Genomic DNA, 27,792 nt, shown 5'->3' with positions numbered 1-27,792 from the left:
CATTTTGTTTGACAGCTCTGGGAAGTGGAGAAAAGCAAGTACTCACCACCTTCTTTCTGAAAGCCATTGTTTCGAAGCAAACGTCCACAAGTTTAATGAAAAAAAAAAGGAAGCTGTGTGCACATGGTTGTTCACCAAATCAACCAAGCATTGTTTACTGCAACACGGATATATTTAACATAGTTAACCTCTTCACTGGCAATCTTAGTATCTAATTTGCATGTAACCATGATGTCAAGTTAGTTTGCATTGCTTATAAATGGTTACTGATTATTTTGAATTTTTTTTTTATTATTAAAAGACAAGCACAAACATATAAAATTGAACAACAGAGACGTTCAACACTGAGTATAAGGTGATCTCCTGTGATACAATGCATGATAGATTGCTGCCTGATAAAATTTGTAAAATAAAGCTGAAAACCACTTTAAAAAAAATACCACCATAGATTTAGCAGGATTTTAAGGCGAAGTATTTTAAATATTAAAATGCATCATAAAAAATACATGAGAACATCACAAACAAACCCCAGCGATCTAAACTCAGAGTGCGAGTGTTTTGGTATTGTTACTCTGATTGATATTTAACGCTGCCAGCGGGCTTGTTGGTACTTCCCCAGTTTCGTCTAACTCCGGTGGCTCCGTCTCAGGGAGGGCAGGGGGCTTGTTTAAGCCAGACGGACACTGAAGGTTCACCAAAAGGACGGGCAAACTCATTTGGTCTTCGGAGGTCCCATCGATTGCCTGATCTGTAGGGCTGGGGGGCTGTAGTTCACTTCCGTCCTGTTCCTCATCTGGATCTGAATCAGAGTCCAGACTTTGTTCCAGAGAACCAGGAGTCCCTGTAGAACCCTCTGTTGAGACATGATACGACATTGAGTTACTGTATGCATTTATGAGAAATGCTTAGTCATGGCAAAATAAAACAAAAAAGGTATAAACATGCATGCTCACAGTAGCTCATGTTTACATTTATAATCAAATCATATTACAGTTGATTGCTTTTAATACTTAGTACATTTCATATATACACATATGAGTATAATATATATTTTTCTAAAAATAGTGGTTTATAGATAGACAAATAAAATATGAATACATATAAAGGAATAAAGCAAAGTCAAATACGATTAAAAAAAAAACTTAAATGAGTAAATTAACATTAAAACATCACCGTTATTTTAAACTAAACTACCTAAAACTAACAAATAAAATGCAAAACATTAAAATAAAAAAAACGAATTAATATGAATAAAACAAAAGTCAAATAAATACAATTAAAATACAACATAAACTAGTATCAATGGTAATATTGAAGATAAAAAAGTGGATATTAAATAAAATGATATTGAATTTATTCATTTTATTTCTATTATATAATTAATATGTAACTAAAATAAAATAAGTTAATTATATTATTAATACAAATATGTATTACACACATAAATATACAAGTACTGTCACGCAATTAAATCGCATCCAAAATAAAAGTTTGCGTTTACATAAATCACACATACCTCTATATATATATATATATTGCGTGTGTGTAATTATGTAGAGAGAATAAAATAGAGCGCATATATATAAAAAAATATGCTCCATTTTACTCACACACACACTATTATTATTATTATTATTATTATTCACACATGGATGTACATTTAAAAATATATATATATATAAATAGGCAAATATTTCTTAAATATATACATGTATGTGTATGCATTCAAATATACATAATTACACACATACATTATGTAAACACAAACTTATTTTGGATGCGATTAATCGACATACACATATCAAATAATATAAAATTGTAAATAATGAAATGTAATACCATGGCCCTCTAACTTGTCTGATTCTGCAGCACCGGATTCATCTGTGATCCTTTGTTCATCATTCAAACAGTGTTCTTCTTCAATGCTGCTTTGCTGCACAGACCAAAACATTACATTTGTTCTGCATTAATACTTTCGAAAAACTGGACAGTTGACCTCCTATTAAAATAGAGCAGTTAATTAGATGACATGAGGTTTTACCCAGCAGCCAACACTGCATAAGAATCACAAACCTGCTGTAGGGATTGGGCGCTGGTCGTGCTGCTGCATGCGGGCCGACTGGAGTCAGAGTGGAAAATGGAGGGATAAAACACAATGAGGGTCTCCACAACGCGGGCCTGGTATGGGTAATCCACCAGAGAGGACAGGGACACTGTGGCCCCTGAGGGCCGGGGCCGCATCAGTGAGGGCCCAAACACGATGCCCAGATTACTCGGGCTCATCTTATTGTCATCTTCCAGTTCTGCAATCCTGAAAAACAGCAACATTTAAAAAGTTTAATGAATATCTGCTAATTCAGTCTGCCAAGGTAAGTTTATAGGCCCTTAAATGTGAGAGGAAGTCATTTGTTTGCTTTTAACCTTCTCAGATGGCGCGCTATGTAGCGGAGAGTGCTGGTGTTTGGTTTGGGCAGCTCTTTAAGCAGATTTTTAAGTCTTTCAACGAGGGCCAAGAGTTCAGGGTCCGTTTCAGAGCTGAGGTCCTCCAGGTCGGGCCCTTTACCGGTCTCGGCTCCCTCTGGACCCACTACAGCCAGGCTTTCCTTTGCCAGGCCCATCAGACTGTTGTACAGGCGGAAAGGCATGATGGGCTCCGGAAGCTGAGCAACAACAACAAAAAACCCCAAACAGGAAAATAAAACTAAATGTAATGTGGATTATTGTATAATACAATTGAAGATATTAACATACAATTTAGGCAACTTATATTATAACTTATATTATTATATTTGATTAATACAATTTGGGTGAATGCATTTTGTTATTATATTTTCAAAAATAAATTATATGTATAATATATTTTTAAATAAATTAGTAACACTTGGGGAATCCACAAATTTATTTTATAACAATTTAATTTAATTTGAATATAATATACAAAACGTAATATTAAAAAAAGTTATAGTAATAGTTATATGGGTGAACGCTATACACAATTATTTATTATATGCATTTATAATTAATTTATAATATTTTTTTTAATATATAGACACATTATACAAGAATATTTAATTAATATATAAAAAAGGTAAATTCTAATTGTTATTACTAAATTTTAATATAATATAAAAACATTAAATGGTTTTATTAGTAAAAAAAATTGGGAACCCAAAATTGCAAAATCTGTCTTATATTTTAATTCATTTGTATATATTGCATTCTATTATATTAAAATGCACTTCGTTAAATTTGGGTGAACCTACAAGTTCATAATCAGTTATATTTTCATGAATAATATAATTTAAATAATAGAACAGAATATATAAAAGATACATGTGTGTGCCTGCGTATATATATATGAATTTGCATTTGTTGGCTTCACCAAATAACTCATTTAAATAATACTTTAATAACAAACAATAGATTACTTTATTATATAGATATACACACACAATACGTATACGTATTCACACACACACACACACACACACACACACACACACACACTTTATATTATATTATATATGAATTATTGTATTAATACATTTGTTATGTATTTGTTATGCATTTGTTAAAATGCTAAGTTACATTTTATTTGTAATATAATTTAAATATAATAAAATACAATATATAAAAATGAAAAGATTAATAAATTAGAATTTGCTTCTTTTTTTTACCCAAATGTAACCTTTTCAATTTTCAAATGATAGAATATAATATACAAAACCCCCAAATGCCATTTCCATAACATTATATGGAATGATTTTGCTAAACGTTTCCATATAATGGTGGCTCACCTGCCGCAGGTAAAGCTTCAGTACATTACTGATGTCATGTGGTGAGGACTGTGACAGTTCCACCAGCTCCTTCCCATTCTCAAACGCCTGGCACAGCTTCTCCACCCGCGTCTTCACCCCATTCACTCGATAAATGCCCTGAGAGAGAGAGGGGAGGACACACACACTATGATCTTGCATCTATCGGCGGACACCTGCTAGATCTCAATTGTTGCTTGCATACCTTCATTCTCAAAGCTCTTCTCTCGATCTCAGCGATGCACTTCTTGATGATGAAGGGAATGCCGTCGGGACTGTTGCCGGACACCTGCGAGAAATCCTGCCCGAACAGCTGAAGGCGCCCCTGGAGCTTCTTGTGGCCACACTGAATGGCCAAAGTCTCCAAGCAGCGTTTGTGGCAAGCCAGGAAACACTGCAAAGAGGAAATCAAACTCAAGTTTATTTGAAACAAAAAGGACAAACTTTATCAGACGCAGATAAGTTGACCTCACCTCCTCGCACTCCGCTCCCTGGAAATAAACGTAGCTGTCACATTCTCTGCATTTGGACGGGGAGCGCAGTTTGCGCAGTTTGTGCGTCTGAGCGGCTTTCGACAGCCCGACATTCCGAAATGGCCCAGTGGGCACCACAATCTCAGGCTCGATGCCGTTTATATCTGCAAAATGGTGAGCGGACAGTGAGAAACTAGATGATGGGCTCAGATTAGCAAGGAAAACGTGTGCATTGTTTTCTCACTTGAAGGTTCAAAGGAAGAAACATTGGAGTCCTTCTCATCGATGTCTTCGTTTGATGACATAGTTCCTGTAGATGATGTCCGAGCCATTTTACTTATGTCACCTACCAAAAAAAAGACGTAGAGGAATGCCAGGTTTACAACTAAAAACAAACAAATATTACTAATGAAAACAATAAACGATATTATAATAAATGAATAAGGCCTCGATCAGACAGAATTTTTTTTGCAGTGAGGCTATTTAAATTTTTTTTTATAGAATTGTTTTCTATTGACAGGAAGCGTTTTGCGTGCCGTTTATGGACCCTGGGCGGCTCGTGTTTTAACCGCCTGCTGTGCCTCATGTTTTTGTGGGAGCCCTCTGAAAACAAAAAACACCTAGAAATCTAAATGCACCCTAGGCAGCAAATCCAATTTGCAGCCAGGGCGTCAAGCAACTCTCCGTTGGCGTACGAGCTGGAAAAACCAAACTCTGGTCAGGCCAATCACATCGTGTATAGAGTCGGTGGGCGGGCTTAACATAATGACGGCAGAGTTGTGGCGGTTCCGTGTGCTACTCGTAAACAAAGAAGCTGGCGAACAGCGGTCTTTCGAATCGGCCGCATCTCTGGAAGACTTGGAGTTAAGCTTTTCTTTGAGAAAAGAACAAAGAACAGCACTGAAGTCATTCTTAAGAAAGGAAGATGTGTTCGGAGTTTTGCCGACCGGATACGGCGAAAGTTTAATCGATCAACTAGCTCCGCTTCACCTTCTTCGTTGCTCTGGTTGGTTGTAGCGATATCCTATTGCGTGCAGAGGGAATTTGAAAGACAGCCGTTCATCCCGCCCCTCTGATTGAGCCCTGCCAATGATGTGTTCCCAGACCCAACATCTTGATGTGGGTCTGGCTTGTCAGGCTACCCGACATAATTTGCATCGAATGAATGAAGAGGTGGGCCTTCCATTATGGTGATGGTTACCTTGATTAGACTGACAGCACAGCTTATTTGGGGGTTGCTAGCTAAAATTTTCTTTTTTAAAAGGCAGAGGCTTTTTGCACTAAGGCCTAGTCCACACTTACATGTTTTTCCTCCTCCGTTTTATAAAACAATTGCGTCCACACAAGCACTGTTTAAAAAAAGACATGAAAACGCAAAACCACACTATGATTGGCTACCTGATTTCCATATGGGTCCCATCCATGGCACGATGCACTGAGGGATGCCACGGGGTCAGTGAAACCCTTCTACAAGTTCCTTTACTTTGGACTCAGTGACAGGTAACGGTATATACACAGGGGACCCAAGTGGACTGTAATAGCTTCACACACTTGCCTTACTATTTTGTATTATTGCATTCTGGGGCCTCTGTTCTGCAATACAATGAGATAACTGCCAACAGGGCTTATCACATGTATACAGATACATGCGCAGAGTTATTAAAAGCTACGTCCGCCGTTGCACAGACTCCACTCATGTAAACAAGAGATAACGTGCACAATCTGACGTCAAACAAAGAAGAGTACAGCGCACACTTCGACTTCACAAGCCGAAATCTCCGGTTTTTCCAAAAAGTCTGGTTTCAGTAACCGGATACTGCGTTTACGTGTGGACGAACAGCCAAACCCCGTAGAAAAAGCTGCAGTTTTGAAAATGCCCGTGTTCGTGTGGACAGGGACAAGTGCAAATAGCAATAGATACCATTTACACTCAGTGAAAATAACTTTTTTTTAGCGACAGATGATATTTACACTAAGTGCAAATAGCTGTAGATGCCATTTACTAAATGAAAATAGTGATATATTCCATTTACACCATGGAAAAGTAGCAGTTCTTTGCAATGTGTGTAAATAGTAATTACATTACTATCTATTTTGACAAATACATAAAATTTGCAACTCAGTATTGTTGTACATTAACAGGATGCAATAATAACAGAGTGTAAGTGATTATATTTATTAAAATTATTAAATGGATGTCGCCTTAATGGGACAATAAAAGCCCTGCCTACACCGACCCCTAACCCTATCCAATAAATGCTTTTATTATTATTATTATTATTATTATTATTAAACATTTCGTTAGGCAATTTATTTCCACTTTTAGAACATTTTCTTAATTTTTATTGAAAGTCTTTCCGATGTGATATGTGATTGGAAAGGGGAGAAGAGCGAGCTCTGCAAAAGGCGGATTTTAACCCTAACCCTTATGCTTTACTGACTACGCCACTGAAGACATTAAAAATGTGTCTTTTTGTAATCTTGTTTGGCCCAACCAGGCATTGTTAGACGGAGCTAGAGCGAATATCCAACAAGGCACGCCATTTGGACTTGGTGTAAATAGACACTGTCAAAAAAAATAAAAAGAAGCGCAAACCTGAAAAACGTGTTTTGTCTGATCAGGGCCCGTTTTATTTCAGACAAGCATAAAATAATCATTAAACAATAAATATGATGTCCTTAATATAGTAAATGTTTAAGTTTAATATAGAGTAGTCATGCCAAGAAGTTGTACCCGTGCTGGTAGTTGGTGATCCCAGGCCACTTCCTCCTCCCACACTGTCTGTGTCACTCACTGTGGAGCCCCAAGACTTGTGGGACAGGAGACCTCGAGCTGATGACATAGAACATTTAATTAAAATTATTATTAAAATAATTTACTTTTTTAATAGGTATACTTTACATACTTATTTTGGGTACATACACCCCCTGCCCACATCTTTATACACCAAAATATATATATAATTAAAATGAAACATAATATGCACATACTCCTCTTCGGTTCATCTTTCTGAGAGGAGCTTGCATCTCCTGTCTCTCCTGGGGTCTGCGGCACTTCAGCACTGATCTGAGCATCAGTGTTAGCGCTGTCGGTACGTGCTCTGGCTGATGGCCTGTATATAAAAAAACGTGTTACGGTAATATTTACCTACAGTTCCATGATGCCTTGTATAAGTGTGTGTGTGTGAAAGCAAAAGGAACGTTTCTTACTGGCTGGAGGAGGCAGAATAGGCCTCAAACTCATAATGCGTCTCAGGCTCTTCCGTCATCTGAAGGTCTTTGACGTGCGTGCCGTACTGCTGTCCGGGGTCGTACAGTTTACTGCTCTCACACAGCGTCTGATAGTGCACCGGCAGCGCTACCGTCTGCATGTGCATGATCTGGTAGTACGAGATGGTGGCCTGGAAAGAGTTTTTCACACTGTTAAAACCACTCAAGCTGGATTTAGATTTTTTTTGTGGCTGTTTTTCAGCAAGCAATGCATGACTGGGTCATTGGCCAAGTAAACAAGCTCTACAAATATGCTCTTTATGCCTTATTGTAGAGATTTTTCTGGCCATAAATATTATAAAATACAGTTTAAATCACAGGTACGGAATATTTAATATACATTTTAAAATATTTCCTTAATAGATTAGCTGCATTTTAAAATATTTCTTTAATAATATATTTAATATAATTATTATAATATATATATATATATATATTATAATTATTATAATATATATATATATATATATTATAATTATTATAATATATATATATATATATATATATTATAATTATTATAATATATATATATATATATATATATATATATATATATATATTATAATTATTATAATTATTATAATATATATATATATATATATATATTATAATAATTATAATATATATATATATATATATATTATAATAATTATAATATATATATATATATATATATATATATATTATAATAATTATTATAATATATATATATATATTATAATTATTATAATTATTATAATATATATATATATATATATATTATAATAATTATAATATATATATATATATATATATATTATAATAATTATAATATATATATATATATATATATTATAATAATTATAATATATATATATATATATATATATTATAATAATTATAATATATATATATATATATATTATAATAATTATAATATATATATATATATATATATATATATATTATAATTATTATAATAAATATATATATTATAATTATTATAATATATATATATATATATATATATATATATATATATATAGTATGCAGTATTAATACATTTCCGTAATACATTGCTGTATTGTTTTTTTAATATTTAAATATATTTGCAGTGTTGAGTAAATGTGTTAAAAAAAAAATACAAATATATTAAGGAAATTATAAAATTCTGAATATATATTTAAATATTTAAAAACAATACAGCAAACGTATTAACACATTAACGTAATACATTTGCTGTATTGTTTTTTTAAATATTAAAATATATTTGCTGTATATTACAATATTTCCTTAATATATTTGCAGTATTTAAAAAAAAAATACAGCCTCTATATACCCTAAATATTTGCTTTATTTTACTATATTTAAATTAAAATAGTTTGGACTCATGAATTATTTAGCAAAAAAAGGATCAAGTCAGTCTTGTGTGAAATACTTCTTGTAATAAAGACATCAAGAGCTACTGTGATTTTGTTCTTCATACTTTTTGTGAAATATTTATTCAAAAGGGGAGATCTTAAGTTGTAGGACTTAAAGGAATAAAAAGACATTTATCTTGTGGAATTTACCATCACAATTTATACTTGTGGAATTTACCATCACAATTTATACTTCTGGATTTTTAAGACATGCAACAGTAAGTGATCTTTTATTTAGTAGGGCATTTGAATATTTCCAACTTGATTCGCTAATAGCATGGAGAGATAAATTACAGATTGTTTTATTTAATGCCATGTCAGCACATAAGACTTAGCATGGAGAGATACATTACCAGTGGTGTAAAGTAACGAATTACAAATACTCTCGTTACTGTAGTTGAGTAGCTTTCCTCAGGAATTGTACTTTATTAAGTAGCTTAAAAACGGTGTACTTTTACTTGAGCACATTTTAAGTGCTGTATCGGTACTTTTACTGCGCTATTTTCCCTAAACCTGCCATCGCTACATTATGTTTATTTTTTTCCTGTCAACTTGATTGGCTAAGACGAATAATCAGTCCTGTCTCCATGCGTCACGCGTGTGACTCCCATCAAATGTGTGACACCCTCACGCTCATGCGGACACATCGAGTATAAACAAAGGCTTTAGACCAGCCTAAAGTGAGAGGCACGCACGCTTTATGAAAGGAGGGTTTTGCTGGTTAATGACTTGAATTGTGAAATTGCCTTAGAAAATGTGATATTCTGCAGTCAATTTTTAGTAATTGTTTAATACACACACAAATGTATTCTGTTAGCGCTGCATGAGTTTGCGGTGCCATCTGCTGGAAACACTTCATTTAGCTTGATTGTTTGCCAGGCTTCAGTGCATTAGGCACTAACCTATCGTCGCTGCTAGATATTTGTCCCTTGCATCGATTTCACTCAGCATGTAAACACATCAGTCTGCTTTCTGAAGTGCATATTTTAATGTAATGTGTTCTCGCGTGGCGATTTAAAATTGTAGTCCATGTATATAGCAAATAACTTTCATAAAACATCAGATTTATATTTAAATCAGGTTTATTTTTTAAATTGCAAGCAAAAATAAGTGGTGAAAACGGAGTTACTCAATTCTGATTTATGAAGTGTATTATTTTTACAGAGAAAACATCCATTTAAATTAAAACAGTACAATGAATGCGTCTTGAAAATAAAGAACTCTGCCTTTATGTAAAATTGTTACTGTACAATGCTTTGCAACCCTTTTTAATTAACCGCAAGAAAACCTCTACAGACTGGTTGTCATAAATGTTCCCAGATTATTGGTTGCGTTCTCAAATATTACATGGCTGTATTATTAGTGCTAACAGTCAAAAATAAAACTTGGAGAAATACTGTTGGTGATCCTGTTTTTTTGTTCTTACTAAGAATCATCAATAAAAGAGTAAGCTACATTTTTAATTTGCAGGGTATAAGGTGGAATAACATTCATAGCATAATACTCACTACTACTCCTACTTTGAGTAGTATTTAGGACAGGTACTTTTACTCTACTAGCAATACATTTTTTGACAAGTAACAGTACTTTTACTTGAGAATGTTTTTTCAGTACTCTTTCCACCACTGTGCATTACAGATTGTTTTATTTAATGCCATGTCAGCACCTAAGGCTTAGCATGGAGAGATTATGATGATGTATTATGTTGCAATTGTTAACTTTTCAATAGCGAGCGTTCATGAGCTCCATGTAGGTACATACCGAGCGAATGGTCTGGTCAGTCTGCTTGATGACCTCTTGGATCTGCCGCAGAACCGTGACCTTCATGTGCTCCAGCTCCTGGTGTTGTGTGGTGGCATCTGCGATGCAGGTCCGGTATGTGGCCTCCGCCTCCTCAGCCTGAGACAAACACACACCGTTTCAAAAACACAACCTGCTCAAACACGGAATTTGCAAACCTTTTCCTACGGTATCTTAAAGGGTAACTTCAGTGATTTAGCATTAAGCTTTGTATCTGTAGAGACCTGGTAGTATATTCAAATTATGGTACTTCCCCCCTCATATCCCCCTGAGATGAGAGAATTATGCATTTTATTTCTGGAAAAATTCCTCTGATGACGCAAATATCGTCATTTTGCGTCATCGGAGGATTTTTTGGCCAGAGGCTAAAGACTACAGCCACTAGATGGAGCTGTTCCGCATGTTATCAACCCGCCCACAGGGGAAAGATCTCACGCACAGAATGTAAGAAAACACAGACGGCCGCACAGACAATCATAATAAAGGAGCGCGGTGCAGAGTAAAGTGAGTGTTTCAACTTTTCAATGAATTCCTGTGATAGTTTAGCTTCCATATTCGATCTGAAAACGTGCCAGACTGGTGCTTAACATTACCTCAGCTCATCGTGATGAAGGAAATCTGACACTGCTGCTTCTGTGACGTGACTTTCGTTCGGCTCACTCACACTTTATTGTAAAGACGCGTTCAGTTTTTAATTGTAGTGTTTATTCTCTAACTGAACAAAATTATTGTATTACTATGAAGATCAAAACGGCGGTGTACGGAGTGGCCTCGTAGGGCAGCGAAGCAAGTGCATTCTGGGAGTTGTCTTTCATCCACATGAGACAAAAATACATTTTCTGTCTTTTCTCAGTCTAGAAGGCACCAAATTCAAAAATAATTTCACATTTCTACTGCATAAATGACCCAGTTTAAATACAAAGCTTAATCCTAAATCACTGAAGTTACCCTTTAAGTGTCATAACCAACAGGGAGTGCTGACCTTGTTGCGGGCCTCTTCCTCCAGTCGTTTCTTCTTGTCTACCGCTTTAGTGGTAGAGCTACCGCCCTCCTCCTCAGCCCGGTTAGCCGCCGTCCTCGCCTTGTCATACTCTTCACAGCGGGCCATGTAGACCTGCTTAGCCCTGCGCAAGTTCACTTCACACTCCATCTGTGTTCAAACACACACAGCGTTTATAGACCTGTGCTGCTAACAACTTGTGCTGTTCTCGGTTTGTAAAAAGTAGGGGTGTAACGGTACACGTATTCGTACCGAACCGGTTTCCGAATACAATCTTTATCAGTTCAGTCGGCTTGTTTTAAGCGCGGAAAACACGTCAATCCGAGTTCCCACACGAAGACATTAAGTATCCAGTCCATTTTATAACGGAATTCAAACGATAAATGCTGTTTTGCTGTTTTTTTTAATGCCGCGTGACGCGCGCGATCATCTGTGAACACGATCAATCATCTCTTCCTATAGAATAAACATGAATGAACTTCAGAAGGTATGTTGAGGATACATTACAACTTACTGTCACGTATCATATGGTCTAATCGCTAAATCAGTGTTTCAATGGCGGAAAGACTGCAATATAACGGCTTGTAAACTAAACAATGTCATGTAGCTTCACATTACCTCAGGCAGTCATTCGATGTTCACAGCTGTGAGTTGACTAGAGAGAGATTAACTCTTTCACTAAATATATGCACTAGTATATATACATATACATATATATTCATTATATTCTACTTAACCTGTTAGTGATGTCTTGATTATTTCATGCATGTTAAATTAACCTGTCATGAAAATGACAGACACCGTATATAAATGATTATATTTCCACAACGAATTGGAGAAAAAACTATTTTACAATTAGATTTAGAAGTTATTGCAAAAACTGCCTTATGTGAAGTTTACATGTTTGCGTACTGTGTGTTATTTGAGTGTTGATTATTATACCAAAAAATAAATGGCAACTGAATTTAGGCTAAAAGTCTGGGTATGTTGTTAACCTTTAATATAATAGTAATGTGCAAGTAAGGGCTCCCTATATAGTTTACAGCAATATCTTCAATGAACTTTTAGTTATAATTTAATTAATTTAAGGACAGACACTTTTCAGTAAACCACTGTTTAATAAAATAAATAAAAAGCTATTTTGTAAAACTGCTGTACCGAACCCGTACCGAACCGTGACTTCAAAACCGAAGTACGTACCGAACCGTCAGTTTTGTGTACCGTTACACCCCTAGTAAAAAGATGAATGAATGTAAAAGATCACCAGTTTTCTCCTGGCCTTCAGCCAATGCTCCTTGATCTCCTTGCGTTTCTTCTCGTGCTCTTGTTTGCGGAGCAGCAGAGGCTGTGGATGAACAAGCACATAATATCTTGAAAGCATGAAGTATTTATGTTTTTGAAGAATCAACACCATCAGTGAACAATTAGAACAATTTCATTATCATTATTATTATTGTTATTACATATATTAAAGTCCCTGTAAAAGGCAATTCTGAGATTTGTTTCTAAACACATTATAAATGTTAGAAATGTATTGCTGAAACACGTTACAAAGACTGACCTGTGTAGTACTGAATTGTGGAGTTAGGCCGTTAAACAGTTTTTCACCGTTGCTGTTTTCAGGATTTTTTTTAGGTGGGGCTAAAACGGTGGCTCGATGACGCACTGGAGTCACTGTGCATATGGCCCCTCCCCATACACTCTCATAACTGTTGATGACGCACTGGACCCACGGAGCCTCCCCTAACACGAGCAAGTTCGCCCGCTTGATCGCGAATTACTGTCAGTACCGTTAGTTACTACAGCCTACAACTTACAAAACGACGATATCAAGAAGAGGTGGATTCATCTTGTGAACAGCTGCCTTGATGGAGAGCTGAGGATCACCTCCAACACCTGCCTCTGCAGTGACTTTACACCTGAAAATTTGTAAAACTATCTTCGGAGAATTCACTGATAATACGCTGCAGAAAGGGGCCCGAACCGATTATCTCCCGCCCCGGCCTTTATCCTACCGTCCCGCCGACATCTGGTGCCGTCGTGAACTGCACGTGAGTTGTCTTGTGTGCTCACGGCAGCTTTACTGCGAGTGGGTGTGGCTTCAGCGCAGACTGTGGACACGCCCCTAACGTTTGAAAGCAGAGAATGCTGCTTATTTTTTCATAAACTATTTTATTTACTTGGTGGATTTTATGATTCAAATTTGTCTGGGTGGTTAATAACACATTTGTCTGTGGTGTGACAAACTCCGAACACATTTAATTTGGACTTTAAAGAGGATTTACCACGGATTCTGTTTCCATGGTGAATCAATTCGTCGCTCTGTTGAGAATGTCTTGTGTTAACCATTAACATACTCAGAGTTGTCTGAACTTACTCCTGGACTCGTTTTTGGAACCAGCATACCTCGAGTAAGCAAGGTTTGGGTTAATCAACCAAGAGTTCATGTATGTGTGACGGTAAGTTAACCTTGCTTTCTGGAATACCCCCAGATGATTAATTTTTATTATGCCCGGTACAGAAAACCATGGAATTCAATAGGGTGTCCTAACTTTTTCACATGACTATGATATTATCAAATACATGAATAATAATAATAATAATAATAGGCTATTATTATTATTATTATTGTTGTTGAAAGGATGACTAAAGATGGCCCCAGTGCTGTTTTACCATGATGAAGGTCTGGTTGTACAGGGTGGAGGCTGCCTGATGCATCCCAGAGCTCTGTTCCAGGTCCTGCTCCAGAGCCAGGGAGTAGATGGAGAAGAAGGGCATGTGTGGCTGATGGACACAAAAAGAGATGAATGAGGAGGCAAACAAACAGAGCAGGCACCCTGAGAACTGCAGACAATGACTAAATCTCACCTGCGTGATGGTCTGTTTACATGCCTGATAGATCCTTTGTAAGCCTTTGGAGAACTCCAGCTCTAGATAAATATCCATTGCAATTAAAGACGTAAAATATGAAGTAAAAAAGTAGAGGGGAAAAAAAACAAGTAAAACCTAAATAATAACTATGTAATGTGGCTCAACCAATCAGAACTCGCATAACACTTTTAAAGATGGGTAAATCAAGCGATCATAACATTAAAAGCACATGATCTTACCCAGTGCAAGCTTCTTCTCAACATAGCTGATGAGATCCTTCATGTACTTGGAGATGGTTTTAGCGTAAGTCAGAGCCGAGTCCACACCACCTTCACTGCGCTGAAGGATAATGTCCACCTCTTCAGCACTCATCACTGCAGCACACACAGGAACACAGTTATGTGTAAATATATTTAATATTTAAAATAATAAAAATAACTACAATTACAATCATTATCATTAATACTATGCCTTAAATAAATAAAAATAAATAACAACATAAATCATTATTATTGATGCATGTTATGCAACATTATATAATAATTTAGGTTCTACAGGAGACTTAATATCTTCAAATAAATAAATATTATACAATTATGAATTCTAAAAGTAAATAAAATGCATATAAATTTTTCTACAGGAACCAAATAATAAGATTTTTTATTTAACACTGTAATATTCTATAATTAGTTAATATCATAATAATCAGAAATAATTAATAAATATGATAATGATTATTATTATTGATTATGATTATGATAAATATGGTCAGCAAGGGATTTTAAAGTTCTCTTATTACAAAAATCAAAAATTTATTATTAATTATTATTATTATGTAAACATTCTTCAGGAGACTTTAAAAGATCTATAAATAAATAATATATGACAAATATTATAATATAATAATGAGTTATAAAGTAAATAAAATAACCATCATCAATATATGTTCTGCAGGAGACTTTTGAAAGATCTCTAAATAAATATTATATTATACAATTATGAGTTTTAAAGTTAAAAAGGGACATAGTAAATGTACCATCTTATAATAAACAGATTAATACATAAAGTTATTTTATAATATAATATTCCATGATTCGTATATTCTATATACACTAATGATAATTATTTTAAGTGCATGTTCTGACTTTAAATTTCTCTCTTTTATAAATAAATAAAATAACATTATGAGTTCTAAAATAAAAAAATAATTTTAAATCTTCTGCAGGAGACTTTCATTAGAATCATTTATTTTACTAATACATTTCTATCCTGAATTGCCACTTGTTTTTCTGTATGTCTGAATTTGTCACAAATTACCCAGCTCAGATGAATCACTCCGTGAGTGTGAAAGCTCGTGACCTGAGAGGTTCTCCATAGACTGAAGGGAAAAAAACACAAATATATAAAAACACCTTTATAACGCGCTCCATGTGATTCATATTTCAGTGGTCGACTGCGTCACAGAGCAGCAGAACTAATCACAGAACTGCACTTTCAGGAAGTCTAAACCTACTGGCAACATCCGCTCTATACAGGCAGTGAAACTGACACACACTTACCCTGCTTTTCTCAGTGGGCATCACAGACAACAACGTGCTACTGTCCACCTCTCCCATCAGCAGTTCAGAGACACTGACAAAAGAAACAACATCTCAGCTTTCTCCGAAACGTAATATGCAGTTTCAGAATGTAATGTTAAAGGGCAAATTGAGTCAACTTGCAATTGAATTATAAACTAAAATGCCTACAATAACCAGTGCGAATGATCAGATGCCAGTTTTTGGTTCACAACTTCCGCTTTGCTTTGTTATTGCCACAAAAACAGCGTCACGCTGTACTGGTGCATGATTTAATGTTTCGGCCACAGGAAATTAATGCAAGATATTCTCATGAACATTTGAGCAACATTTTGTGCTGACATTCAAAAGGTACATCACAATGAATATGACAGCAGAACATCTGTTTTAAAACACTAGAAGTGAAAACAGGACTACTACAGGTGACGATAGTGATCAGCTCAAACTCAAAAACAGATCCTTGAGAGTTTGGGGCTGTTAGTGTAAGAGAGTAGAAGCCACAAATCGACTTCCTGTTATTTCTGTAGCGCTACGACTAATGTCAGTGATCCAACAGAGCATTTAGAGAGAGATGATTTCATAATGCATGCAAAGAACGCCACATGGCACTACATAACTGTGTACATTTATTAATTTCGACTGGGAAAATAAAAATGAATAAATAAATAATAAAAAAAAATAAAAACATTCCAAAAGAAACTATATTCCATTTGCCCTAGAATGAATCATAAATTAAATAAATACCAATTAATTCAGGCAGAAATTACACGTTCCTTTGGTATTTATTTATTTATTTATTTTCAATTAATTCAGGGGAAAATTATGCATTGTCCCTTTGGTTTTTATTTATGTTTTCAAAAGGAACAATGCATAATATTCCCCTGAATTAATTGAAAATAAATAAATACCAATTAAGTCAGGGGGAAATTATGCATTTGGTATTTATTTGTTTTATTTATTTTCAAAAAGGAACAATGCATAATATTCCCCTGAATTAATTGAAAATAAATTAAACAAACAAACAAACAAATCAGGGGGAAATTACTCATTGGTCTTTGGTATTTATTTAACTTAAAATAACTAAATAAAATCAAATAAAATGCATTAAATAAATGGCAATTAAGTCAGGGGAAAATTATGCATTTGGTATTTATTTTTTTGTTTTATTTATTTATTTATTTTCAAGAGGAACAATGCATAATATTCCCCTGAATTAATTGAAAATAAATAAAGAAACAAAGAAACAAACAAAAACAATTCAGGGGGAAATTACTCATTGGTCTTTGGTATTTATTTAACTTAAAATAAATACATAAATACCAATTAAGTCAGGGGAAAATTATGCATTTGGTATTTATTATTTTTTTATATTTATTCATTTATTTATTTTCAAAAGGAACAATGCATAATATTATGAAAACAAATAAAGCTAAAGTATGCAAGATCATCACAACCTCACTTATTTTTTTTATTCAAATGATTTTAATTCTTTTATTGTGTTAAAATGACACTCTTGGCATCATATTTAAAGGAGACATGTTAAAAATCTAAAATAGCAAATCATGTTGCGCACATTGCATTGTGGGATACAGTACAAGCACTGTTCTCTTGTTGTGTACTGCACATTTAGGTAAATGTAATACGCCAATCCATGCATTCTGCAAAATGTGTAAGCCTTTTTCCGGAGTAAAAAATAAAGGTAATTTTGAGGTAAAGTTTGCAACTGCAATGGTGTGATTGATAAAAAAAGATTTATAAAGTAGTTTTGACTTGATCTGAGTCAGAAACACATTGATAGCATGTTCACAGAGCTCTCCATACTCACTTGCTGCTAAAAGCTACAGCAATGGTCTCAATGGCCTTCTCAAAATCTTTCTTGTCTGCTTCATTGCACACTTCATAGTGGTATCCTGAATCAAAAAAAGACTAAATATGTTGGTAAACAGTTTAAAATAACAACAGAAATGTCACTGACATGAACTGCCAAAACAAGTCATTTTTAGTTGAGAATGGTGTCATTTACATGACAACAATGTTTGGGGGCCTGACAATGCAAACAGGTTTGAAAGTGTACGTTTTTGAAAATTATACGTTATCGTAACATGAATTTGTCATCATGCGCAGGTGCGTCACATATTCAGTCTATATGCGCGTAGTGTTTCTTTAAGTGACCACCACCTACTGGCCTGGCATGAATACAGCGTTTTAATCGTTTGTGTTGATCCATGTGAACAGGGATCGTTTTGACAATGTTGTTGTCTGTACGCAAAAAAATGCAAAGGAAAAACTTTTGTTTTTAGTACATTGTCATCGTGTAAACGTACCCTCAGTCTACAAACCGGATGCACTACTGATATAAAGAAAAAACAAATCCATCCTTTAAGATCAAACACCACATTCCTTTTTTCTCTAACCTTTGACCTGTGAGATGAGTTTGCCGGCAGCGGTGAGCGTCTCCACTGTGTTGAGGAGGGGATACATGCTGATGACCTGCCGCAGGATGCGCAGAACTTCCCCCAAACACTCATGGGCCAATGGACGCCGGTTCTCCTGTTTGTCTGCGAAAAACCATCCACAACATTAGAGCTCCACAATTCTGGATAAACTGAGAACCACAATTGTTTTGTGATTGAAACCGAGATCATGATTCTCCCACTATTCTGAACAGACAATAAAAAGAGAGGTTCTGACTAAATGTTATGTGCTGCAGTCTATTTCAGATGTTTAATTAATCTGAAGGAATTATATATAAAAATAAATAAATAATAGGCTTGAATGAATGATTCAATGACTCACTCACTCCATACTTCATTTAGGATGAATCAGGTTTTTTTTTATTTTTTATTAATCTTCTGAATGATTTAGGGCTGCAACAATAAAATCAATAATAGTCGATAATGAAAATCATTGACAACGATTCACATTGTTTAGTCGGGTCTGCCCTCGGTGCACGGAAAACTTCCACCAGTCGCGACAATTTACAGCACTCAATAAGACAGACAAAATGCATCTAAAAATAGAGGAGTGGAAACAGAGTGAGCTGATGTAGGAAAGGTACATGAGCCAAGCGCCCAAATCATGAGAAGCCAATACATTAGCGCTTAAAGGCGGCATGAAATCAAATTTTACAATTTGTATTTTTATATTAATATTGTAGTGTTTACTATAACTGATTTATCTGTGCACTTCATTATTTTTTAAAAATTCATTTACCCTTATAATCTTTAATCAAATATGTTAACTTTCCCTCCCCCATGAAACGACCTCTCTTCTCTCCTGGTCATGTGCTATGGCGCGAGGGCGGGGTTATCGCCCCGTCTCGTTTCTGCACCTCCTCTCAGAAACATGTCACTGATCGTGGTTAGGTGCATTTTTCTCGGTATACACAATACCTTCTTCAAGAAGGACTTGAGGCAAAAAGAGAGAAATATATGAGAAATAAAAGCTTTTTTTAATGTAAAAATTACTCAATATAGTCGGACGAACAGCTTATCGTGACGACTCGCACTGAGGAATGCAGCGTGTGAACGCGCTTACGGCGCGCCCCCTTTATAAGGGAGAGCTGAGAAAAAAGCTTTACAGAAATAAAGCCATAAAAGGCTTAAAATAAGTAAAATCTGTAGCATAAACCAGCGAAAAGTGAGGAAATATGCTCAGTAACATTATGTAGAAAAGATTTAGAAAGAAAATACATTTAAGAGATAGATTGAGTTTTTCTCCACAACTGAGTGCAAACTTCAAATCTGCCTCCATTTTGTTAGCAACGCCCAACTTCCAACGATCCAATCAATTCCCGAAGGACGAAATCAAGCCTCGCCCTACATTTTTTCTAATTTCAGAAGCCGTTTCACTCGGATATACGTCACAATAAGGAGAAAAAGACGATCTCAACTTCCGTTTCATGCCGACTTTAATATACCCTGTCATGAGCTTCGGCACATGCGTGTGCATCCTCAGCGCAAAATGTTCATTTTACAGGTTATATCCTTAGCTGTAAATATTACTAATTCACGCAAGTATTTCCATTTTGCATGAAAGTGCGTCCTGTCAGTCGTCAAACAGACAGAACACAGTAAAGAGGGAAACCATTAATATTCGGTGAAAAACATTAATTTAGCTGAAATATCCACTAATGCTGTAAATTGGCGCGACTGGTGGAAGTTTTCCGTGCACAGAAGGCAGACCCAACTAATCGATGTGAATCGTTGTCGATGATTTTCATTAGATTATTGAAAGCTAAATTTAGGTTTAAAAGTCAACATGTAATTCAAGTATTTTATGAGAGTGGTAACTGTAAAGCAACGTCTGCAAGACGTTTCTTATAGCCCATTTACAGGATAAAGAAATGCCAGTAAAAGTTACTGTGTCCATAGTGTTTTTCTTTAATATAATTTGAATGTACGTTTTGCACATAATATATAGCACTGATATACCCTCGTGAAAATAACCATGGCTTTATTATAGTAAAACCATGTTTTTTGGCATATTGATTACCATTTGTACAACTACACAAATACCATATAGTTAAACTATGCATCTGAAGCAAAACCATGGTTAATTTGTGGCTACCATGGAAAAACTACAATAACCCTGTTTTATTTATTTATTAATTCATTATTATTATTTTTTTTAATCGTTGTAAAAGCATGGTTAATTTATGTAATGGTAGATATATTCACTATGTATGTTTTCATAGCACTCAGCTGACACGTTTGTTTGAAGGACAGCATTGGGCAGGATGTGGAATTTTTTTATTTTAAAAAGGGCTTTTTACAATGTAATGATACAATCATTATTTGAAGCACCAAGCAGTGATGCCATAGCCTGACAAGCCAGACCCACATCAAGATGTTGGGTCTGGGAACACATCATTGGCAGGGCTCAATCAGAGGGGCGGGATAAACGGCTGTCTGTCAAATTCCCTCTGCACGCAATAGGATAGCGCTACAACCAACCAGAGCAACGAAGAAGGTGAAGCGGAGCTAGCTGATAGATTAAACTTTTGCCGTATCCGGTCGGCAAAACTCCAAACACATCTTCCTTTCTTAAGAATGACTTCAGTGTCGTTCTTTGTTCTTTCCTCAAAGAAAAGCTTAACTCCAAGTCTTCCAGAGTCACGGCCAAAGCCGATTCGAAAGGCCGCTGTTCGCCAGCTTCTTTGTTTACGAGTAGCACACGGAACCGCCGCAACTCTGCCGTCATTATGTTAAGCCCGCCCACCGACTCTATACACGATGTGATTGGCCTGACCAGAGTTTGGTTTTTCCAGCTTCCAAGCCAACGGAGAGTTGCTAGACTACCCTGGCTGCAAATTAGATTTGCTGCCGCTAGGGTGTGTCTAGATTTCCAGGCTTTCACATCAAAACCCGCCAAATTGTTACACAAAACAAGCCCAACTGCATTTAGGGGGAGTCCCCGGGAGGGTAAAATCTGTGTTTTTTGGCTGGGTTCCCCTGCTAAAGTTCACATTCCCGGGGCTAAATATCCCATTATTGGAGTCGTTTTAACCTGCAGACATGAAACAGCCCACGGCATGCACACAGTGTAAAAGTAGCCCAACACTGGCGCCAAGTTACTTCAATTACAAAAGGTGATTTGCTACATAAACATTTCCCCGAGTTCTTCTGTGAAAATATGAGTATTTATAACAAAAATATCAATACTGTAATGATGAAAAGACTGTTTGTGAAGCAGTTTCAAACCTATACAACTGCCCTCTCTGGATCAGCGGAAGCTCAAACTCAGATCCGAATGTTTCGCTGTGATTGTTTCATAGGTTTAATAGAGAGGCAGATCATTGTCATTTAGGAATGAGACTGCGTTGCTGTTTGAACAGAGATTGCGATCTTTAAGCGAAAAATCGTGCAGCTCAACACAACATCTATTCTTATCAGCTGAAAATGTGTTACAGCCACACAAGCTCAGAAATTTCATGTCGGTCCAAGACGTCTAATTTGTGCCAAAATGACAAACAACTCTGCTTTTCACACGGATAAATATGTCACAATGCAAACAAACCAAATTAAAATATAAAGAATTAAAATAAACAAATTGATCAAAAAGATTAAATATATATTTATAAAAAAGCAAATGAATAAAACAAACTACCAAATAAAACAACAAAACATTTTTAATTTGAAGAAAAAAAACCTTAAGAAATACAAAGAATAATAATTAAAATGTATTTTGATTATATGAATTCTTTGATGTGTCAGTTAAAGGGTTCATAATGTCTGTCTTGCTGACAGGAAGCATAAATCTTCACTGATCCTAAAACAGTCAAGATGATGCAAGACGGACCGTTTGTTAACACTGCGTTGCACTGCTTTCTCGTCTGCAGCGGCGCGTCAACAACCCACTTCCTCCAGTCACGACTCCTAACTGTAACTCTCAGCAAAAACACCTAGGCTACAACTGTTATTGTTGAGTTTCTCTTTAACCTGAATTATACAGCAATGGGAAGCATGAACAACTGTGTTTTGTAAATCAGGGAAAAAGTAGGCCACTTGCACAGAATCAAAAATAAGCTTCTGATGAAGGCAGAAAAGCTTGGTGGAAAATGTGCCATGGGTCAACCACTAAAGCCCATCAACGCCAAAAGCAGGACTTTGGATCTCTCTTGACAAAATGACTGAAATAAGGATGTTCACTATTTCTCTAACTAATCTAAGAGAATGGTTGGCATTATGGACTATTTGAACTTACTGATGGGATGCATACACAAAGCCATGCTCAAAAGGACAATTGAGGGACTCAAACATTCACTGATGCTCCAGAAGGACACACCACACAATGCACAAAGGATTAGTTAGATCTATTAGTTAGATTAATTAGATCTAGCGAAACATCGGCCATTTTTTTTTTTTATTATAAAAAAAAGTGATTATACTTTTTAACCTAAATTGCTCATCTTGCGCTCGCCAGTGATTGCGCAATCACGTCGAAAACGTCATACTAGATGAAGTACCGCCCCAAGCAACGTGCGAGGACTAATACAAACACCCTTTATCAAAATTTCCAACTTCAAAATCATCCTTTTTTTGCTACAGGTTGTTTTTATTAGTCTTCACACAAGGGGGCGGTGCTTCCACCTACGTCTAGCGTGATCTTTCTGACGTTATTGCGCTATCACTGGCGAGCGCAGAGCAGCGCAAGATGAGCAATTAAGGTTCAAAATTATATTCTTTTTTTTTTAAATTACCGCTCGTTTCGCTAGATAAGACCCTATTCTTCGTCTGGGATCGCGCAGAGCCTCTGAAGCCTTTCGAAGCCCTTTGAAACTGTATTGATTTGGACCTTCAACATTTTGGTTGCAATGGAAGTCAGTGGTGAAGAAAAAAATCCTGGAATGTTTTCCACAAAACTAAATTTCTTTTCGACTGAAGAAAGACATGAACATCTTGGATGAGATGGGGGTAAGTAAAATATCAGGAAACTTTCATTTTGAAGTGAACTAATCCCTTAAGAGCTGGGGGTGAAAACTTTTGAGCAGGGTGATGTCCATATTTTTCTTATTTTGTTTAAATATCATTTATTTTGAACTCCCTTCGGAAGCAACATAAGATACATGTTTCCTGGAAGACAAATTAAGTACAATTTACATTGATCTTCAAATTCAAAAAGTTTTCACCCCCGGCTCTTAATGCATTGTTTCTCCTTCTGAAGCATCAGTGAATGCTTGAACCATTTTTTAATAGTTGTGTTTGAGTCCCTCAAGCGTCCTCTGAATGATTTTGAGATCCATCTTTTCACACTGTCACTGCTGGAGAGGGTTCAAATATGCAAAAGATGCTGGAAAACTGAAGAATTTGCAGAAGATGAAGGATTTTTCTGATGAACAGCTCAGGACAAACAAGGGACTCAAGAACAACCATCACAAAACAAAAAAACAGCCTTGGATCATCCAGGGAACGACACAGTATTAAGAATCAATAGTTCATAAACTTTTGAACAGGGTCAATTTTTATAAATTCAGCTAGTCTTGTGGATTATATGCATATGTCTTATGTAAAAAAAAAAATATTATTCAGGACAGTACATTTTTTTATGGACTTCAAAAACAGAGCAACTATTACTGCAATTATAATGCTTGGATTAGCCTGGACTTTTGTAATATAACTATATAATAAATAATAATAAGATTTTATTCGCCTGAAAGAAGAATGTCATATACACCTATTTGAGGGTGACTAAATCATGGGCTAATTTTCATTTTTGGGTGAACTATCCCTTTAAAGTAATTAACATTTTGCAGATTCTGCAAGGGGTGTGTAAACTTTTGAGCACAACTGTACATACATATCTTCTCTCCTTCCTTTCAACACAACTTTCAAGATTTGTTGAATAGAATTTGTTCTCTTTTTAGGGGATTTATTCACAGAAAAAAATTATGGCCCGATTAAATTAAGCATAATTAATTTGTGCTCATTTAAATAATTTAAATTTAGTTTTTTGATTTTAATAAAAAAAAATGAATTGTTTTATGGGAATTGCATGTGTTTTTGTTTAAATTGAGAAAATAAATTGATTGCGAACACTTACGATAAAATGTTTTAGTAAATTCAACGAATCATTTTTTTCAGTGTTCTTGGTTGGGAATAACATTTTTGCGAAAAGTAATCTATACAAATACATTTTTAAATGATATTAAATTTAACCATACTAATTTTCAGATTTACTATTAAATTAAGGTAATACACTAAATATTTCTCAAACAATATTTAAATAATTGTAGCTTTCATTAATAAATATGCTAAATCAATTAAAAATTCATATAAATAACAATTTATCAAACGCAAAACTGGTCCCAAAACATGGCACTGTAATAGCTGCCTTTTTATTTTAAGAAGAGGTTTCCTCGCATTAGTCATCATATTTGAGGGCATTTGCCACAAAAAAAAAAAACCTGCAACAGAATCTCAAAGTACCATGGTATTACCATTATTTTTTCATGGTACCAACACAGCACTTTTATAAGGATCCTCTTGTTGAAAAGTTCCTGTAATTCATCTCTACCGAGTTGTCAGAAAGATTAAAATATAATAAGTTATTTCAGTATTTATGGGTTTGACTAGTCCTGAGAGTGGAAGGGGGTGTTTTCTGAGAGTACCATTTCCTGTACCAATGTGGCGTACACCACAGGAAATCAACCTCACTGCAGCTACAGGAAGAACAGGGCCTCTTGAGCAAACTCAGCCCCGCCCCTTTCGCTCCCCCGCGATCACATGATCCACAGCGGAAGGTGATGTTTGCGGTATGACGTGCGAATTGTCATGTGGCCGATTGGTATTGAGTGCTGTTGTGTGCATCTTCGTTAAAAGGAATAAATGCCAGGAAACGTTTAAGCGTTTCTAAAACGTTTTTATCCCAATGTCAAATAGATTCTCTCCAACAAAAATCATCATCTTACCTTCAAGCACGACATCTTTCAGTTTCTCCACTGCTTTGGCGAACCGCTCCACTATGCGTAGCAGCGACGGGATGTCTTCCACCTCAATAGCCACTGTGGTCTCAGGCGTATCTGGCGAAGGACTCTGGGAGATGACAGATTTTCCTGCACCCTTACTGAAGACCCAAGACTGGATAGGGAAGCCCGCTGCGCTAGGATTGCGACTCAGAGAAGTCGGACGCTTTAGGGTGCCCATTGGAGACGGGCAGCCCACCAGCTTAGTGTGATGGGTCAAAGGGGTACTGGGACAGGAAGACGGGACTTCCAGGATGGAGGGAGACAGACTGGAGACGGAAGAGGTGGCGGCATCGACTGCATCTTTCCGGGGCTGCTCTTGAAGAGCAGAGAGCTGGATTGTGACAAAAAAAAGAAAAGAAAAGGGAAACAGTGTGAGCAAAATGATAAACAGGGCACGCAAACTATAAGGTAGAAAGTGGGTTTGCGGATGGAGCAGAAGATCTGTGACAGACTACAATAGAGGGCTGTTAGTAAACAGAACTTCTTTCACAAGAGCAATTGTGTAACCGTGGCCTACTTCCTGTCACACCCCAGAGTTGATGCCACACTTACAGGCCTCGCTGAGGCTCACAAACACTTCTAAAAGAGTCAACATGACTACAAATAACCAAAAATGACATTTCTGTAGCTCAACGGCCAACTCCATAAATGAACCTTAAAAATGATACACTACCCAAACCAATAAGCGATAAAAGACCCGAGACATAGTGTTATCCCAAAATCCAATTAACAAAAAAAGGACATTTCAAGCAAACAGATAGATAGAAGCTTGCCTATATTAATTTCCCATCAAAAACCGCAATATCGTTTAAAAAAAATAAAAAAAACACTTCAATAAATTACAATACAGACATTTTAAAGAATATACATTTTAACTTTACATTTCACTTGCACAGTGACAAATTTTGTCATGTGTAGCCAATTATTATGAGGTAAACTTATAATATTTTTACAATTACCTCAGGTTGACTTCACTGTAAAAAAGTTGCTGCCTTAAATTTTTAAGTACAACTTTGTCATTTCAACAGTCATTTTTACAGTGTACGAAACTGTAGATGTATATTACACGACGACACATCCATATTCTTAATAGTAACATACAAATATTTACCATTTACAGTAGTTTTCAATAAAACCCACCTGTTTGAGCCAGACGTTTGGTCTATTTGGCAAGATGTCCAATCTAGTTTTGCTGTTTGTTTTTTTCACTCTCTGACTCGTCGCGTAAGGACTGTAGCTTTTGCTACTCGATACACGCTTCAACATTTCCAGGTCAAAAATCTACTTTCCACACTGTTAACCACCATATATCATAATTGTATTGCAATACATGCCTTGATAAGTAAAGTAATGATGTCTAAAGAAAAATGACAAACGTCTAAAGCAAGGCAAAACCTGAACTTCTTGCACCTTGCTGCGCCATTTCACGCTGAGGAAGTTTAGTCCGTTCTTTTCTTTAAAGCATAACGGTCTAAATGATGCACTTACAGTTTATATCTGTGTGAAAACACTGATAATATTCACACACACGTTTCAACAACGTCGAACACGACACAAAAACACGAGCGCGAGAGTGAAATGTCAATCAAGTTGATTGGCAGGAGGAAAAGGCGAGAGATGCTGTGCGACTTACTGATGGAGAGTTGAGAGGCGCTGGGCTGCTTCCTGTTCGGCTCTTCTTTGACATCGAGTGCGTCTTTATCAGTTCCCTTGTCCTTTTAGAGAACATTTTAAGCTTCAGATTTAGTTTAGTCTCGCCGCGTAAGTCTTTTAATTTACGATATAACCCCCCTGCCCACCCCCCGGCTCCCCATTTCAAAGCGCTGATGCGAGGTTTACACACTCCGAGCTCGAGCTTCTGTCTCGCTCCTCTAATGTGTTCGCACATTGACTGAATCTACTGACAAACATCAGAACCGTCTGAGGCGCATCCGCTTTTGAGTTTTTTCACTCTCAGTCCCAGTGACAAGTGAAACTGCGTTGCCATGTAGAAACATGTGGGCTGGATAACATGATACATGCTTACAGACAACGCGTTTACGCAGCGGTTTTCATCATTTTAACTTGCAAAAATAAGATTCGACCAACTGCCCCACAGTTCGTCTTTAATGTCTGTCACC

General features: G+C 36.0%; 1 protein-coding gene across 2 annotated transcripts; it reads right to left on the bottom strand.

The window, feature by feature from the left end:
• Window positions 1–273: 273 nt before the first annotated feature.
• arhgap45b (Rho GTPase activating protein 45b) lies at window positions 274–27,584 on the bottom strand. 2 transcript variants are annotated; one of them, XM_079806979.1, is made up of 23 exons: window positions 26,813–27,584; window positions 25,616–26,003; window positions 18,621–18,764; window positions 18,032–18,116; window positions 16,189–16,261; window positions 15,947–16,007; window positions 14,869–15,003; window positions 14,627–14,688; window positions 14,432–14,542; window positions 13,023–13,103; window positions 11,741–11,908; window positions 10,720–10,857; window positions 7,499–7,689; window positions 7,280–7,401; window positions 7,023–7,121; window positions 4,533–4,634; window positions 4,289–4,452; window positions 4,021–4,209; window positions 3,798–3,935; window positions 2,422–2,660; window positions 2,074–2,311; window positions 1,840–1,933; window positions 274–853 (listed from the first exon to the last, which is right to left on the bottom strand). In XM_079806979.1, the coding sequence occupies exons 1-23, from the start codon at window positions 26,936–26,938 to the stop codon at window positions 543–545; spliced, it is 3,459 nt and encodes a 1,152-aa protein (XP_079663105.1). In that variant the 5' UTR covers window positions 26,939–27,584; the 3' UTR covers window positions 274–542. The 2 variants fall into 2 exon arrangements, with proteins under 2 accessions (XP_079663105.1, XP_079663104.1); XM_079806978.1 differs by having other exon boundaries at window positions 27,306–27,584.
• Window positions 27,585–27,792: the final 208 nt, after the last annotated feature.

The sequence above is a fragment of the Gobio gobio genome (assembly GCF_949357685.1).
Source record: "Gobio gobio genome assembly, chromosome: 24".
NCBI lineage: Eukaryota > Metazoa > Chordata > Actinopteri > Cypriniformes > Gobionidae > Gobio > Gobio gobio.
Note: the sequence above shows the minus strand (reverse complement) of the source record. Positions and strands in the feature narration are given on the sequence as shown.

Coding starts and splice junctions, on each gene's coding strand:
- arhgap45b (XM_079806978.1), bottom strand. CDS start 27,560: ATGTGCGAACACATTAGAGGAGCGAGACAGAAGCTCGAGCTCGGAGTG. Junction 7,122..7,279: donor GAAAGATGAACCGAAGAGGA/GTATGTGCATAT, acceptor CTATGTCATCAG/CTCGAGGTCTCCTGTCCCAC. Junction 4,453..4,532: donor TTCTTCCTTTGAACCTTCAA/GTGAGAAAACAA, acceptor ACCATTTTGCAG/ATATAAACGGCATCGAGCCT.